The following is a 14,931-nucleotide window of genomic DNA, read 5'->3' on the forward strand; positions in this document are numbered from 1 at the left end:
CTGGTATAAATGTGCTATAACTTTTTTAACTGTTCTTTTAAATTATGGGTTCAAACCCATTTATAATGGGTAGGTTTGGGTAATATTTTGCCACCCTTAGCTTTATGGAAACAGTAATGACTCAATACAGTTGTCGAGCATGCATCATAGTGCCCTCTGCAGTTCAGAGGTTAAGTCCACCAAGACAAATTTGCTAAAATTTCATGTGTGTGTAATACCTGCGATTGGCTAAAATTTGCTCAAATTTTTGAAGGCTCATTTTGCACATGGACTCTCTCTCTCTCTCTCTTTCTCTCTCTCTCTCTCTCTCTCTCTCTCTCTCCCCCTGAAATGAAACTCTATCAGTTGCAACAGTCTTTGCATGAGATGTGTAATACCTGTAATTGGCTTGATATATTCTTAATTCTAATAAAATTCATACAACTGGAGCGGCTAGGGGACATTCTTTAAATGTGTAAAAATAAACTAGAAGTTTGCATTTTGGTATATCCAACCTTTTAGGATAGAATTTCTAGCTAGTGAGATTGGGAGCATATAGATTGCTATCTTACCTGCTGAGATTATTGAGCTAAACATCCATTCTCAACCTTCCTAAATCCTAATGCATGCAGAAAATTCCTTGATTTTTTGAATGTGTTCTTGTCTTTATTTGGATTTTTATTAATTACAGATGCAACATGATGGAAAATATTGAGAGCAGTGCACATGAAATAAATGCAGAATAGCTAAAATAGAGAATTCTTTTGGAATGTTATGTTGTCGTGTAGTACCTTTTTGGTAAAAGAAAATCATGTGAGATTACTAGGTGGCCGTTTCAAAAATTATAAAAATGGAACAGAAATTAAAAGCTGAAAAACTATAAACCTCTTTGCTCATATTCCTACAACTGGAAACAAAAGCTGAAAACCCTTTTGGTTGCCTAATATCATTTTTCTGTATTTTCCTGGATCATACAACTTATCATAATCACAAAAGGGCCCGTTGAAACTTGGAAATGTTAGGGAAAGGGAAAAAATGTGAAGGAATCCACCTTTTTATAGTTACGAAGGTAAGCAAGGAAGATGCGTATGTATGTGCGCGCGCGCGCATATATATATATATATATATATATATATATATATATATATATATATAACAAATCAATGAACAAAAAATAATTTTAAACATTATTAACTTTTGTTTTTATTAATTTTCAATCATATTAGAACAAAAATTCATTTGAATAGTATTTGATGTTGAGGTAAAAATGCAAGGCAAAGTCAATTTCCTTCTTATTTTCCTTTCCTCAAAGAAATTTTTAACCCCAATTGAGCCTAAGTAATTTGGGGATTCAATAATATCGTTGAACAAAAATGAGCGTGCATGTTTTTTTCATTAAAAATGTGTATACATGCATAATACATATGCATACACACGCATATACAATATCAAAATTGTAATATATAACTTGAAATTCCAGTAAAAAAGTTATGGCATTCCAAAACAAGAAAAGACTTGTCAAGCCCTTGAATACTTACAAATTGGCTAAAAAAGGTTGATACTTGAGATTACTGGTGAGAAGAAGTGGTGATGGTTGAGATTATTAGTGTTTCTGTGTATGTGTGTGAGTGGACAATATCATTAATCCCTGTCAATCTTGTTGCCTATTTTTTGTAAACTCCTTTGTTCAGGGGTTGATGACATACTCGTCTGTGGTGGTGCATTTCAAGAGAATTTTGAATCTCAGAGGGAAAGGGAGCCATGAACATGAGTTGTTGGAGCAGTTACTGCTGAAGCAGAGTCCTAGGAAACTGTCTGTGATAAGGCAATTCATCCTCTGCTGATACTGTAAAATTTGTATTGTTTGCAGTGGTGCAGTCTGCTCTCTCTCTGATTGATGGTTGAGCATCGGGCTTCCTTGCTGGGGGATGCCATCGTCGGAGCCCCATTCAAGGTTCAGCAACAAAAGGCACCATCACTTGCCTCCTGAATGGAGGGAGCTGCAAAGAAGCAGTGGAAATTAAATTTGTATCGTCGAGCAGTCTATGACTGTCCCAAGAGAGGGAGAGAGAGAGAGCGAGAGACCTTTAAGAAGAAATATATGAAAAGTTGGGGCATCATGTTACCCTCACCACACTCCCCCAAAATTTTGACATAGGAAGAGGAACAACAACCCTGCAAAGCCAAGTGCAAGCCTGGTTGAAGTGGCAATCATAATCGCATTCTGGCCCTAGATTTTTTCTTGTTTTCACTTGAAAAACCAAAGCAGACGGTGTGAGCACAAAAACACCATGGGGGAAGAACCACTTTTTATGGTTTTCAAAAGTTGCAGCAACGAGCCACAGCTGTTTTTAAATTCTGACTGCATGCAATGAAACAGAACAGATTAGCTGGACTTTTTTTTTTTAAACTACAACCAAGAAACAGAAACGAGAAAATAACGCCCGCAACAATGCCAAGCACCCTCAGAAAATTGACCATGTTATGCTGGTCAGAATGTTGAGCAAGCAGGGAAAAGTATGTTCGATGAATTAATGTAGTTGAAATGAGGACGTTGAGAACTTGAGACGGAAGTGGGGTGATACAAGAAAAGACAAGTGATTGCATGACTGATTTAATTGAGGCGGAGGACACTAGGCATGGTTTTAAATAGCAGCCGCGACCATTACATAATGGCCTGTTATGTAGCACTGTTACGTAACAGTTTTTGGGTTCCTGTCCATTACGTCCTGCTAAATTTGTGGGAAGAAAATTTGCAGTTGTGGACTGCTACTCTAATGTAATGGTTGCTTTGACCGTTACATAATCGTACATGACTCTTATGGAAAAATACATTTTTTTATTTGTAATTTTTCTTTTATTTTTTTCCATTTCTTAAATCATTCTCAATAAGGGGAGTAGGGAAGATTATAATGACTAAAGAGGATGATGCTGCAATAATTATTTATTTTTATTAATTATCATGAGAGATGCTAATTAACAATTTGATATGAACTCTATTTTGTTTAAAAAATATTTATTTTAATAATATTGGTAATTTGATATTTATTTTTTCTATGTTTTCAACTTCAACCTTCTTTTATTTTAATTATATTCGTAATTTGATTTTTCTTTTTTCTATGTTTTTCAAGTTCAACCTTCTTTTCTTTCTAGTTTTGTTGGTTTAAGTTGTTAGCACTTTATTTATATAATGATAAATTTTATAAATTTGTATATTATATTTTAAAGCTTAGATTTTGGTTGTATAGTACAATTTGTTGGTTTAAATCTATTAGATTTTTATTAATTTAACAAATAAATTATATAACTTGTTTAATTTATTGTATTATTTGTATGCCTTATGTGCCTAACAGATTAATGGAGTGTATAATGTATTTTATTTTATTAGTTAATTTACTGCCTCATATGATTAATGAAAAACTAAATTTTTTTTTTTGGTCAATATCATTTTAAAAGAATATATAAATTTTTTTTGGCTGCCCGTTATGTAACATACGCAATTCCTACATCATGCTACACTGGTTACTGTTATGCTATGCTATTTACCTGCTACCACTATTTAAAACCAAGGCAGTAGGAGGAAAAAAATGACGGACGTAGTTTGAGGTGGTGGAAGAATTAATAAAATTTAGATTTAATAAAAAATTAATAAAAATACATAATTTTTATGTGAATAGCACTAAGAAAAAAAATGTAAAATTTATTTCCCTCAATAAATAACTTTAGTAAGTTTAGCTAAAGGATCTCAAACACACTAAAACTCTTTTTATGGAGGGTTGAGAGCTTAAAATATGCAAATAAACCAATATACATAAGATTGTGAGTGTTTGAAAAAACTTCAAGGCCATTACATATGCTTCCCGTTATGTAACATTTGCTACTCCCACTTTTGCTTGTTATTGTCATGCTACGCTATCTGCTACCTCTATTTTTTAACAACCATGGTTCTAGGATGAGAAAAATGAGGGACACAGGTTCAGGTTGTGGAAGAAAGACTTAATAAAATTTAGATGAGCATAATTGCCTTGAATTGAGTTGCGTGGAGGCTAGTCAATTTGAGATAGTTGGGTTAAAACAGTTAATGTTATGTTTATTAAAATTTGTCATAACTTTTAGCCAAAGGAAGCTAAGGGATATATACTCATATATATATATATATATATATATATGTATGTATGTGTGTGTGTATATATATATATATATATATATATGAATGTATGTATGTATATATATATATATATATATATGTATATTTTAAAATCAATGTCTGTATCTTATACATTTTCCATGCTGCATGTTTTTTTGTTGTGTGTGCCATGTCAGCTATTTTTCTTACTGTAATGTAGTCACTTCATTTACTACAATATAACACTTTCTATTTTGTAGCTTTCACTTGGATCATGCAGCATCCCTTCCATATTTCTTGGAGAAGGTTCGTTCTTTTCTTAATGAATGTTTATGTGGTTATTTCATGTTGTTTTCTTCCTCTAAATCATTTGGCTTGTTTACAGACCACATTTAGAGGCCGAGTTTTTATGACTCATGCAACGAAGGCAATCTACAAGTTGCTTTTGTCTGATTATATAAAAGTAAGCAAGGTTTCAGTTGAAGACATGTTGTACGACGAGCAAGACATTCTTCGGTCCATGGACAAAATTGAGGTGGGTGGGTCAACGTAGTGTGGATATGTATTTTCTAATTGATGCATGTTTTAGTCTCCTTATCTAAGCTTCCAAATTCATTTCCAGTTAGTGGATGGGCTTTAAATTATCAGTAATGCACCTTTTGAAATGGATTGTTGCAAGTAAACTTTACTGATGTAGTCAACATGAAGACTCAATTTATTTATTTATTTATTTATTTTTACCTATGATATTTTTATTGGGTTAATAGATATAATATTTTAGGGTATTCTATTTAGGAAATTTATATTTAAATTAGGTATCTAGATTCTTATTTCCAAACATTGTAATCCTATAAAAATTCGACTATTTACTAGTTTAATTTGGAGTTGAATTTAAATTATTTATGTTGAATCTTGCATAAGGTGGTATCATAATAAACTTTGATTCAACACAGGTCATTATTTTTTGATGAGGTTTTTGATTTTCACTCGAGTCACCACTTTGATAGGGTTGTTTCCAAGTTTCAACTTAAACTTATAGGGTTCATGATTTTAACTTAAGCCGCCTTGTGCCAACACCATCTTTGTTGTCATCTTTGCCACTGACCATGACTACCCTTTTCTAGTTGCCCCACTTGACCCTTTTCATTCACAATCATAGACATTAAGAAAAAAAATAATGTCGTTAGTTTAAAAAGAAGAAGAAGATGGACAAGTTATTGTCATTGGTTAAAGCTCATCATCAACAATTTTCGTGCTAAAATCTTCTTTGTTCGCTATTCATTATCCTTACAACTTTGAGGACCTCAATTTAGAACTCCATTGCTCCATTTTGTCAACTCTCACTATGGCCCATTTGTTCTATTAGCTTTCACTCACTAGAAGGCGGGCACAAATTCACTCCGCTGGTGACTGAACTTCATTGGAACATTATTGTCAATATTGAGCCTCATCGTTCACATTGTGTTGCTTTCAGACGTCAATGCCAACGAGACTCAATCTCTCCTCTTCAACCAAGCATTGAGCCCTGCTTCACTTTTTGTTCCCATATGACTAACAAAAGCACAAAAGAAGGAGATTTATTGCCCTAATCTAGGCTTGCTCCACTTGATTCGACTTGAATTGTTCTAGTCAAAGCAGACTAAACTAACCTTATTGAATTAGACTAATCAATTGCTGATAAAGTAGCTCACTTATACGAGTGGAGGGAAAGGCCAGGAGAATAATAGGTATGATATTATTTGTCTCGAGGGCCTTGCATGTACTTGGTGGCGTAGTCTTAATGTCAAAATTTGGAGGCAAGCTCCAATCATTAAGTGGAATCCTATGAGGCATATGATGAAGAAAAAATCATTCAAATCAATTAAGATTTATGATAAGAGATGTAATTTCATGTTGAAACTGATTTAGCATTAAAGAGATGTTGACACACACACACACTTGAATTTGGCAAGTTGGTTGCTTGTTCTTTTGATGAAGATGAACAATGTTTTGTTTTGTTTTTATTTTTTTGATGAGATGCTTGTACAAAGCCCCGATAAAGCAAGGTTCATAATCCTATACCCAACCACCCCGGTAAACCAAATAGCAAGTGCCCATAGGCAACCAACACTATAAATGGCAACAAATATTCCAAGCACTGCAGTGCTCACTAGGGGATTTTCTCCACAAAGGAGAATGGGGAGGTGAGCCACAGGGCCAAAGGCTTGGTTCAAGATGAACATTGTATTATTTGGTACGTTAAGTTACTTACCATGAATTACGCATTGAACTACAATCCCACAACTCAAACTTAGGGGCTGTTTGGTATCATTGTCAAAGGTTAAGAAAATGAAAGCTAGAAACCAAAACGAAAACCTGGAAACGAAAACTAAAAACCGAAAATTGGTAACCCTGTTTGGTTAACCAAAATTAAAATAAATTGAAAACTTGAATGAAAAAATGCTCATTTTTGCTCTTTGAATGAAATAAGGATTGAACAATTTGATTAAAATAATAAAAATACAAAAGAATACAAATTAAAAAAATTATTATAATGAAAATAGAAATTTTTGTAATTATTTTACTTAATTATTATATTTAAAACTTACATTTTAGTTCTAAGGGCCGTATACAAGCAAAGTTTGAAATTCTGAGTTGCCTAGCAAAATGCACCTGTGCCAGTAGATATTTTGAACAGGTTGTGGCGGACAATGTGAGACATGTGAATCAGGTTCTACTGCATGTAAATTTAGCCTAATGGGAGCACCATCTTCAATTAAATTATAAATTTCATGAATTTTTGTACTCCTATTTCTCAACCAGCCTGATCTTCCCTCAACCACCCCCCAAAACAAGAACACGTGAAAAATCTTGGGTTCCTAAGTTCCTTATAATTAAGATATCTAATAATATGAAAATTCTAGTGAGTGGTTCTCAAAAAATTAGCAACGGGAGCATTATGGTGACAACTGACAAGAGAGAGAATAAAAGCAAGGGAAGCAGTAGAAAACGAAACTTTACCTTTTCAAATCCTCTCAGATACAAATATTAGAACTATCACACACTTATGTTTGATCAAAGGAGAGAACAATCCAGATGTGTCACCTTTTTCTTCACTAGATGAGTATTCCCTGCTTTAATTAAGGTAGAAGTTTTTGAAGAGATATATATTTTAAGAATATCTATTAAGGGGAAATTTTAATGAAATAACTATATGGCTATCTATTTTCTCTAGCACAAAATTCTATTGCAATTAAGAAATGTACTAAGAAAAGGAGTGCAGCTAAAAATAGGATATTCAGATGAATTGGTAAAATTAAACGAGGTAAAACAGCGAAGGATTTCATTCTAAAAAAAGGAGGTGGTGCTCAGGGAAAATATTTTAAAATTGTTTGCGCACATGTAGAGTGCTAATGATCTGCTTCAAGTTGACAGGTATTCCCATCACCCAACCTCGGCAAAAAGGCTGGTGCAAAGATAGGTGGCTTTGTGGTTTGTTTGAGTTGAATATATCACACCCTTAATTTCACCTCATATATGGCTTTTTTAATACTCCATGTTAGTTTTATGCCCAGTCAATTGAGCTCAAAAATGTGCTCTTTTATTGATCAGTGTAAGGTCTATTGTTTTATTTTTAGGCTATTATTTTTATATGAGCATTGCAACAAATAATTTCTTTTATTCTGAAAAATTATTTTGTTCCACACCATGCTCTTTTTTGCTTCAATATCATGATTAAAATTATAGATTCTTAGTTGCTGCAATTGTGGGGCATGATCCTGATAGTTTGGCAGTCCGAAATTGCATTCATCGTGCAGCTTCATTGTCTAATTTTTGGAGTCTTGTTCAATTGTCTTCTAACCACATGCCAATCATCTCTGCAGGTTATTGACTTCCATCAGACTGTAGAGGTAAGTGGTATACGCTTTTGGTGCTACACTGCTGGTCATGTCCTTGGTGCTGCAATGTTCATGGTTGACATTGCTGGTGTGCGAGTTCTCTATACAGGAGACTATTCACGGGAAGAAGACCGTCATCTCCGTGCTGCTGAGATCCCTCAGTTTTCTCCTGACATTTGTATAATTGAATCCACTTATGGTGTGCAACTCCATCAGCCTCGGCATGTGCGAGAGAAGCGCTTCACAGATGTCATCCACTCTACCATTTCCCAAGGAGGTCGTGTCCTGATTCCAGCATTTGCCCTTGGCCGTGCCCAAGAACTACTACTTATCCTTGATGAGTACTGGTCAAACCATCCTGAGCTCCATAACATCCCTATATATTATGCTTCCCCACTTGCAAAAAGGTGCATGGCTGTTTACCAAACCTACATCAATTCCATGAATGACCGGATCCGCAGCCAGTTTGTGAACTCAAACCCATTTGACTTCAAGCACATATCGCCATTAAAGAGCATTGAAAATTTTGTTGATGTAGGTCCCTCTGTGGTAATGGCTAGCCCGAGTGGGCTTCAGAGCGGGCTTTCACGACAGCTCTTTGATATGTGGTGCTCTGAAAGGAAAAATGCTTGTGTTATACCTGGGTATGTTGTGGAAGGGACATTGGCAAAAACCATTATTAATGAACCCAAAGAAGTCACTCTCATGAACGGTCTCACTGCTCCTCTCAACATGCAGGTCCATTACATTTCCTTCTCGGCTCATGCAGATTTTGCGCAGACAAGTACTTTCTTGAAAGACTTAATGCCTCCCAACATAATTCTTGTTCATGGAGAAGCTAATGAGATGGGGAGGCTCAAGCAGAAGCTTATATCCCAGTTTGCAGACAGCAATACGAAAATTATTTCTCCAAAGAACTGTCAGTCTGTTGAAATGTATTTCAACTCTGAGAAAATGGCAAAAACTATTGGAAAGCTGGCTGAAAAGACCCCAGAAGTTGGTGAAACTGTTAACGGTTTACTTGTAAAGAAAGGGTTCACTTATCAGATAATGGCACCTGATGATCTCCATGTCTTCTCACAGCTGTCCACAGCAAATGTGACTCAGAGGATTACGATTCCTTACTCTGGTGCCTTTGGGGTGATAAAATACAGGCTCAAGCAAATATATGAAAGTGTCGAATCTGCTGTGGATGAAGAGTCTGGTGTCCCAACTTTGCGAGTGCATGACCGTTTAACTGTGAAGCAGGAGTCAGAGAAGCATATTTCTCTGCATTGGGTGTCGGATCCTGTTAGTGACATGGTTTCGGACTCCATTGTGGCTCTGGTTTTAAATATCAGCAGGGAGATGCCCAAGATTGTAGTTGAGTCGGAGGCCATTAAAACTGAAGAAGAAAATGAGAAAAAAACAGAGAAGGTTATTCATGCTCTTCTTGTCTCTTTATTTGGAGATGTGAAGTTTGGAGAGAATGGGAAACTGGTTATAAGTGTCGATGGGAATGTGGCCCATCTTGATAAACAGAGCGGAGATGTTGAGAGCGAAAATGATGGTCTTAAGGAGAGGGTGAAGATGGCATTCCGACGAATCCAAAGTGCTGTGAGGCCAATCCCACTCTCTGCATCTTAGCCCCTTCCATTAGCTTGTATGGTAACTTACCTCCCTTCCCATTCCCCCACCTTTTTTGTAGCTGCTCCTCTCCCCTCTGTTTGTAAGAATTATGCACTTGAGGATAACAGATGTATTCATGTTACTGTTACATGTTTTACTGGTTGATTACGTTTGTTATCTGATGCTTAATTAGTTATACCAGTGAAGTATCTTTGCTTATCTAACAATTATTAGTAACCATGTAAAACCTTTATTTATTTATTTTTTTCAAAAGTTCTAAATAACTAATATCTTGTTAACATTTGTTTGGAAATGATGTGATTGATGATGCACACCATTTATTCCAAAAATGTTTTAAGTGCAAAATTTGTGCAGATGTGATGGGGTTACAAACATTTGGATTTCCATAGACCTAAACATGTTTTTTTACGTATTTGCAGATGGATTATTGAAGTAACTTGTGTGACTTACAATTTATATACTTAATTTTTTTGTAATTAAATATCTTTTTAAAACTTAATCTGTACGGTGTCCTAAGAATTTGAACGGTCACTACCATTTGGTTTGCCACCTGTGCTACACTGATTATCTTCAAAAGAAAAATGCAACAGCTGTGCTGTAATGGCTATGTTCCTAACTCTTCTCCTTCCCCTTCGATTCATCATCTCTTATATTTGGTCGTGTTGATTTCATTTGAAGTCTCTTTCTCCCTCTACTGTAACAACCTCCAGCAGAGACAAATCCTAAATTACAGCAACAATCAGAAACCTGAGGGGGAGGTTCTCTGGCATCAGGGTTTTCAACTGCAGGAATGGCTAGATTGGTTGGGATCCATGGCCTGCCGAGAAAACATCTCTTGATGAAACAGGTTTCTCTCTCTGCAGAAAATTGTTATTACTGGATTGTCTATTGTTAATAATTTGCTAATACTCTATGTTAATTAATAATTTGTTAATTGAAGAAAAGAAAATCAACAAGTCCCAAATCTTTTATAAAATTTTATACACTCTGCTGCCCCTGCTTAAAGAGAGAAGCACCATGTGGTTATAATAACTGGATTCAACTTTATACTGATCTATCCAAAATTAGTGCAGAAGCCCTTGAATATTTTAGGTAACTTTGGCGTGGGTCTGTGATGTAGTAGAAGAAGCAAGACCTTGGGAAGATCCTTGTTGGAGAATAATTAAGAAGAATTGGGCCAAAGGATTATTGGGTTTAGTTAATAGTTTATTTTGTGTTTAGTTTAATTATTATAAAATTATGTGTATCTGGGGGCTTGTTTGTAATATTTCTGTATTCTGGGGGTATGTTTGTAACGTCGTAAAGTGTTAGGGGTATCTGTGTAGTTTTATGTGAAGAGGGCTTCTTATAAATAGTGTGTGAAAGCCATGTTGTAAGCAGTTGTTGATGAATTTGAATCGAGTTGAACATGGTTTTCCCCCATGTATCTCCTCTCTCCCCTCTTCCCTTCCCCTGTCCTCAATTTCTTCATCTCTCCCATGGCTGCAGATCCTTGATGCTGCTCCTGCATTATTTGGTATTGTGTGTTAAGAAGAATTGGGTCAAGGGATTGTTGGGTTTAATTAGTATTTTATTATGTGTTTTGTTTAATTAGTATAGTATTATGTGTATTTGGGAGCTTGTTAATATTTATGTATTCTAGGGTATATTTGTAATTTCATGTTGTTTTAGGGGTATATGTGCAATTTCAAGTGTTAGAGGCTTTAGTATAAATATTGTGTAAAAGGCATGTGTAGGTTGTTGGATTTGAATTTGAAGTGAATGTAAGTTTTTCCCCTTGTGTCTCCTCACTCCTCTCGCCCCTTTCCTTCTCTTCAATTTCTTCTATTTCCTACCCATGGCCACAGATCCTTGATGCTTCCCCTGCATGGCTGCATCATTTGGTATCAGAGCCCAAAATTGATCTCCACTCTTCCATTTCAATTCCTCCAGTTCCCCTTTCAGTCTTCTTCTTCCCCTCTTCATCTCTTCTTCTTTCTTTCTCTGTTCTGATATCCTGTTCTGTCCCTAATTTCCCTATGGCACAGCAGCACTCTGCCCTCTTTCTTCTTCTCTGTTTCTCTTCTCCTTCTTTTCCCTTCCCCTCTTATTTCTAATTCTTTTCCGTAACTGTCTCTCTTTGTTTTTTGATATGTTAGGATTCTCAAATCAATTGGGATTTCTAATTTATATGATTCCTGAATCAATCAGGATTCTAGTTAATGTGAGGATTATTTAATGTTTGTTTGTTAGGATTCCAAATCAATTGGGATTTTTAATTAATACGAGTCCTAAATCAATTGGGATTTTTAATTAATATGAGTCCTAAATCAATTAGGATTCTATTTAATGTTAGGATTATTTAATGTTTGTTAGGATTTCCAAATCAGTTAGGATTTGAGGGGATATTTAACAGTTCTAATGGGAGTTAGTTTCTATACCCTATATATATGTGTGTGTGTGTGTGTGACCCTTATGAGGCTTTTGGCATTCAAGCTAGCAATGAAGCGATAACATAATTCATAACCTTTGGCTAATTTGGAGGCAGATCCCCTTGAAGTGATCAAACCCTATTTTCCATTCTCTAAATTTCCCAATTTTCTTCATGATAAAATCCAGGGTCTTATCATTTGGTATTAGAGCAGGCATTGTTGTGGATGTCGTTAACCTGCCAAAAAAAGAAAGATCTTGAAATTCTTGATCTTACTCATATGCAATGGCCTCAGAAAATTCAGCAGAGTCCCAGATGGAAGCTAGGCCAAAGGCTGAACTAAGCAATATGTTTAAGTCTCAATTTGAAGAGATCTATGCATCGCTGTCTAAACTACTCAGTACATCTTCCAATAAAAGAGAGAGAAGATAGTGTCTCTACATCAGCTGATTGTAGGGAGCAATCGTACATGCGTGAAGGAGGTTACCAAGGAGAGCATGATCCCATCCTTCTCGTATGAAGGTGGAATTTCCTTGATGGGACAGTGATGACTCTTATCTATTGGGTTTCTAGAGCTGGAAAATACTTTCACTTTCACCATACTTCAGAAATATCTAAAGTTGTGATTGCTTCTATTAGTCTGGATGGCGATGCTATTTAAGGTATGCCCAGTTTGATGTTTGTTATGGAGTGCCTTCATGGGCAGAATTTGTTTCTGGATTACTTGTTTGATTTGGGCCCACTGGAACTTAAAGAGCAAATGACAAAATGACTATGCTGCTTTTGTGATGAAAAATGGCATAGAGGGCAGCATTGCAAAAAAGGACAACTCTTGATGATTGAACCAATGGAGGGGCTAGAAAAAGTTGAGGATGATCCCCCGTATTCAGATTAGGAAGGTATGATATTTGATGATAATGATGAATCTATCACTTGTTTAGTTCATGCTTTGGGTGGTTATGCTAATCCTCAAACCATGAAAATTAGTGGTCTCCTAAAACACCAACCAGTTACTATCTTAATTGATACGGGTAGCACTAGTAGTTTCATGGGCACTAAAAATGCTAAACAAGTAGCTTATGTTGTGGAGTAATGTGAGAAGTTTGTTGTGAGGGTTGCAAATGGAAAGACCTTAACATGTCAAAGCAAGCGTTCGAAGGTTAAACTTACTATGGAAAATCATGGGTTGAATGTTGACTCCTTTATGCTGCTGCTAGAAAACTATGAAGTGGTTTTGGGTATTGAATGGTTAAGGACTTTAGGTGATATATCGTGGAATTTCTCTAAACTGGTTATGAAGATCACCGTGAATGGCCAGAGAGCGACTCTCAAAGGCAGATGTTGTGGTAGCATCACTACAATTTCAAGACATCATATGGAAAAGCTCCTGAAAAAGGAGCGACGTGGCTGTCTGGTACAACTTTGAGCATCAATGGAGTCACAACATCAATCTAGGTAGGATGAAGGGCTAGAATGCCGCAGGGATGGCCACCTCAGCGAAGGAATGATCACCACATTCCTTTATTGCTAGATCATTTAGGACATTTGCGAACTGTACTTGCCACAGTTCGTGAGCATCATCTGTTTGTCAAGAAATCTAAATGTAGTTTTGCTCGACTGCATGTGGAATACCTTGGGCATATTGTTTCCCAAGAAAGTGTTTGTTGACCCTTCTAAAATTCAAGTTATGACAAACTGGCCTATTCCACAAACAATAAAAATACTGCAACGATTTTTAGGGTTGACTGCATAGTTGTTAGAATCATTTGATTCACGATTCGATTCATACGATTCGTATCAATTCCATACCAAATCGATTCAAATCTTACTAGTCAATCTAAAATCAATTGAATTGCCGCCGAATCTATCGATTCACCTTGTAAATATGGAGAATCGATCCAAATCTATCGATTCACATGATTCTAGACCTAATATCCTCACAAGCCCGATTGGTTTAAAACCCCACTTTTTTAATTGCTATTTTTTATACATGAGTAGCCTTCATTCCTTCTATGAGTCAGTTTTTTGTGCTCAAAAAGAGGAGAAAAGAGAACTTTAGGTCTTATGTTGCTTTCACAAAACCATTCTTCACTTTTGGAGTATAGTGCTCTACCATTGAGAAGGGTTCCATACATCGGTTTAGGTGTTACTCACAATTTGTAATGTGGTTAAGATTCAAAATTTTTTTTCCCTAGTATTTTGTTTAATTATTATCCTTTTTAAAGTTAATGATTTTTTCTTTTTAATCAAGAAAGCATATGCATGAAATGTCTTTTTTCAATTGTTGATAAACACCAAAAGTTCAGTTTTTTTATTACTTTTTCTCGATTCCTTCCTCTAAACAACATAATGTTCATTTTTTTAATTAATACTTCTTGATCCATTCTTGTACTTTTTTATTTGTTCAGGGAAAGCATACACATGAAATGTGGTTTTTTTATTGTCAAAATGTAAATGTATTATACCATTTTGTACTTCTTGTTTATATATCAATATATGCATGTCATTTAGAATTGATATTGGAAATTTGTACCAAATCTTAAGATTTGATTCAATTCTTGATTCACGATTCCCAAAATTGGAATTTTGATTCACGATTCGAATCTTGATTTGAAAACTATGGTTGACTAGTTACTACCGCAAGTTTGTCAAGGATTATGGAATGATTAGTGCTCCATTGATTGCTTTACTGAAAAAGGATGCATTAAAATGGAGTAAGGAAGCTGAACAAGCCTTTGTCAAGCTTAAGCATGCAATGACTACCACACCAATTCTTGCCTTGACAGATTACGATGAGGTGTTCATCATTGAGTCTGATGCATCAAGAGTTGACATCGGTGTAGTTTTAATGCAAGACAGATGCCCCATTGCTTTTACCAATAAAGATTTTTCTCCATCTCACATTGGCA

General features: G+C 35.5%; 1 protein-coding gene across 3 annotated transcripts in view; it reads left to right on the forward strand.

Annotated features, from left to right (window-relative positions):
- The window catches only part of LOC131155201 (cleavage and polyadenylation specificity factor subunit 3-I), a 51,756-nt gene that overhangs the window by 11,543 nt on the left and 25,282 nt on the right, over positions 1-14,931 (forward strand). For 2 of the 3 annotated variants that reach the window (XM_058108159.1, XM_058108157.1), the window contains exons 5-7: positions 4,366-4,411; positions 4,491-4,640; positions 7,969-9,818. In XM_058108159.1, coding sequence (XP_057964142.1) covers positions 4,366-4,411; positions 4,491-4,640; positions 7,969-9,609 — 1,837 coding nt within the window. In that variant the 3' untranslated portion in view covers positions 9,610-9,818. Of the gene's footprint in view, positions 1-4,365; positions 4,412-4,490; positions 4,641-7,968; positions 9,819-14,931 lie in introns of those variants that run through there. The other variant, XM_058108158.1, reaches the window with a different exon arrangement.

Source organism: Malania oleifera, chromosome 5 (assembly GCF_029873635.1).
Source record: "Malania oleifera isolate guangnan ecotype guangnan chromosome 5, ASM2987363v1, whole genome shotgun sequence".
Taxonomy (NCBI): Eukaryota; Viridiplantae; Streptophyta; class Magnoliopsida; order Santalales; family Ximeniaceae; genus Malania; species Malania oleifera.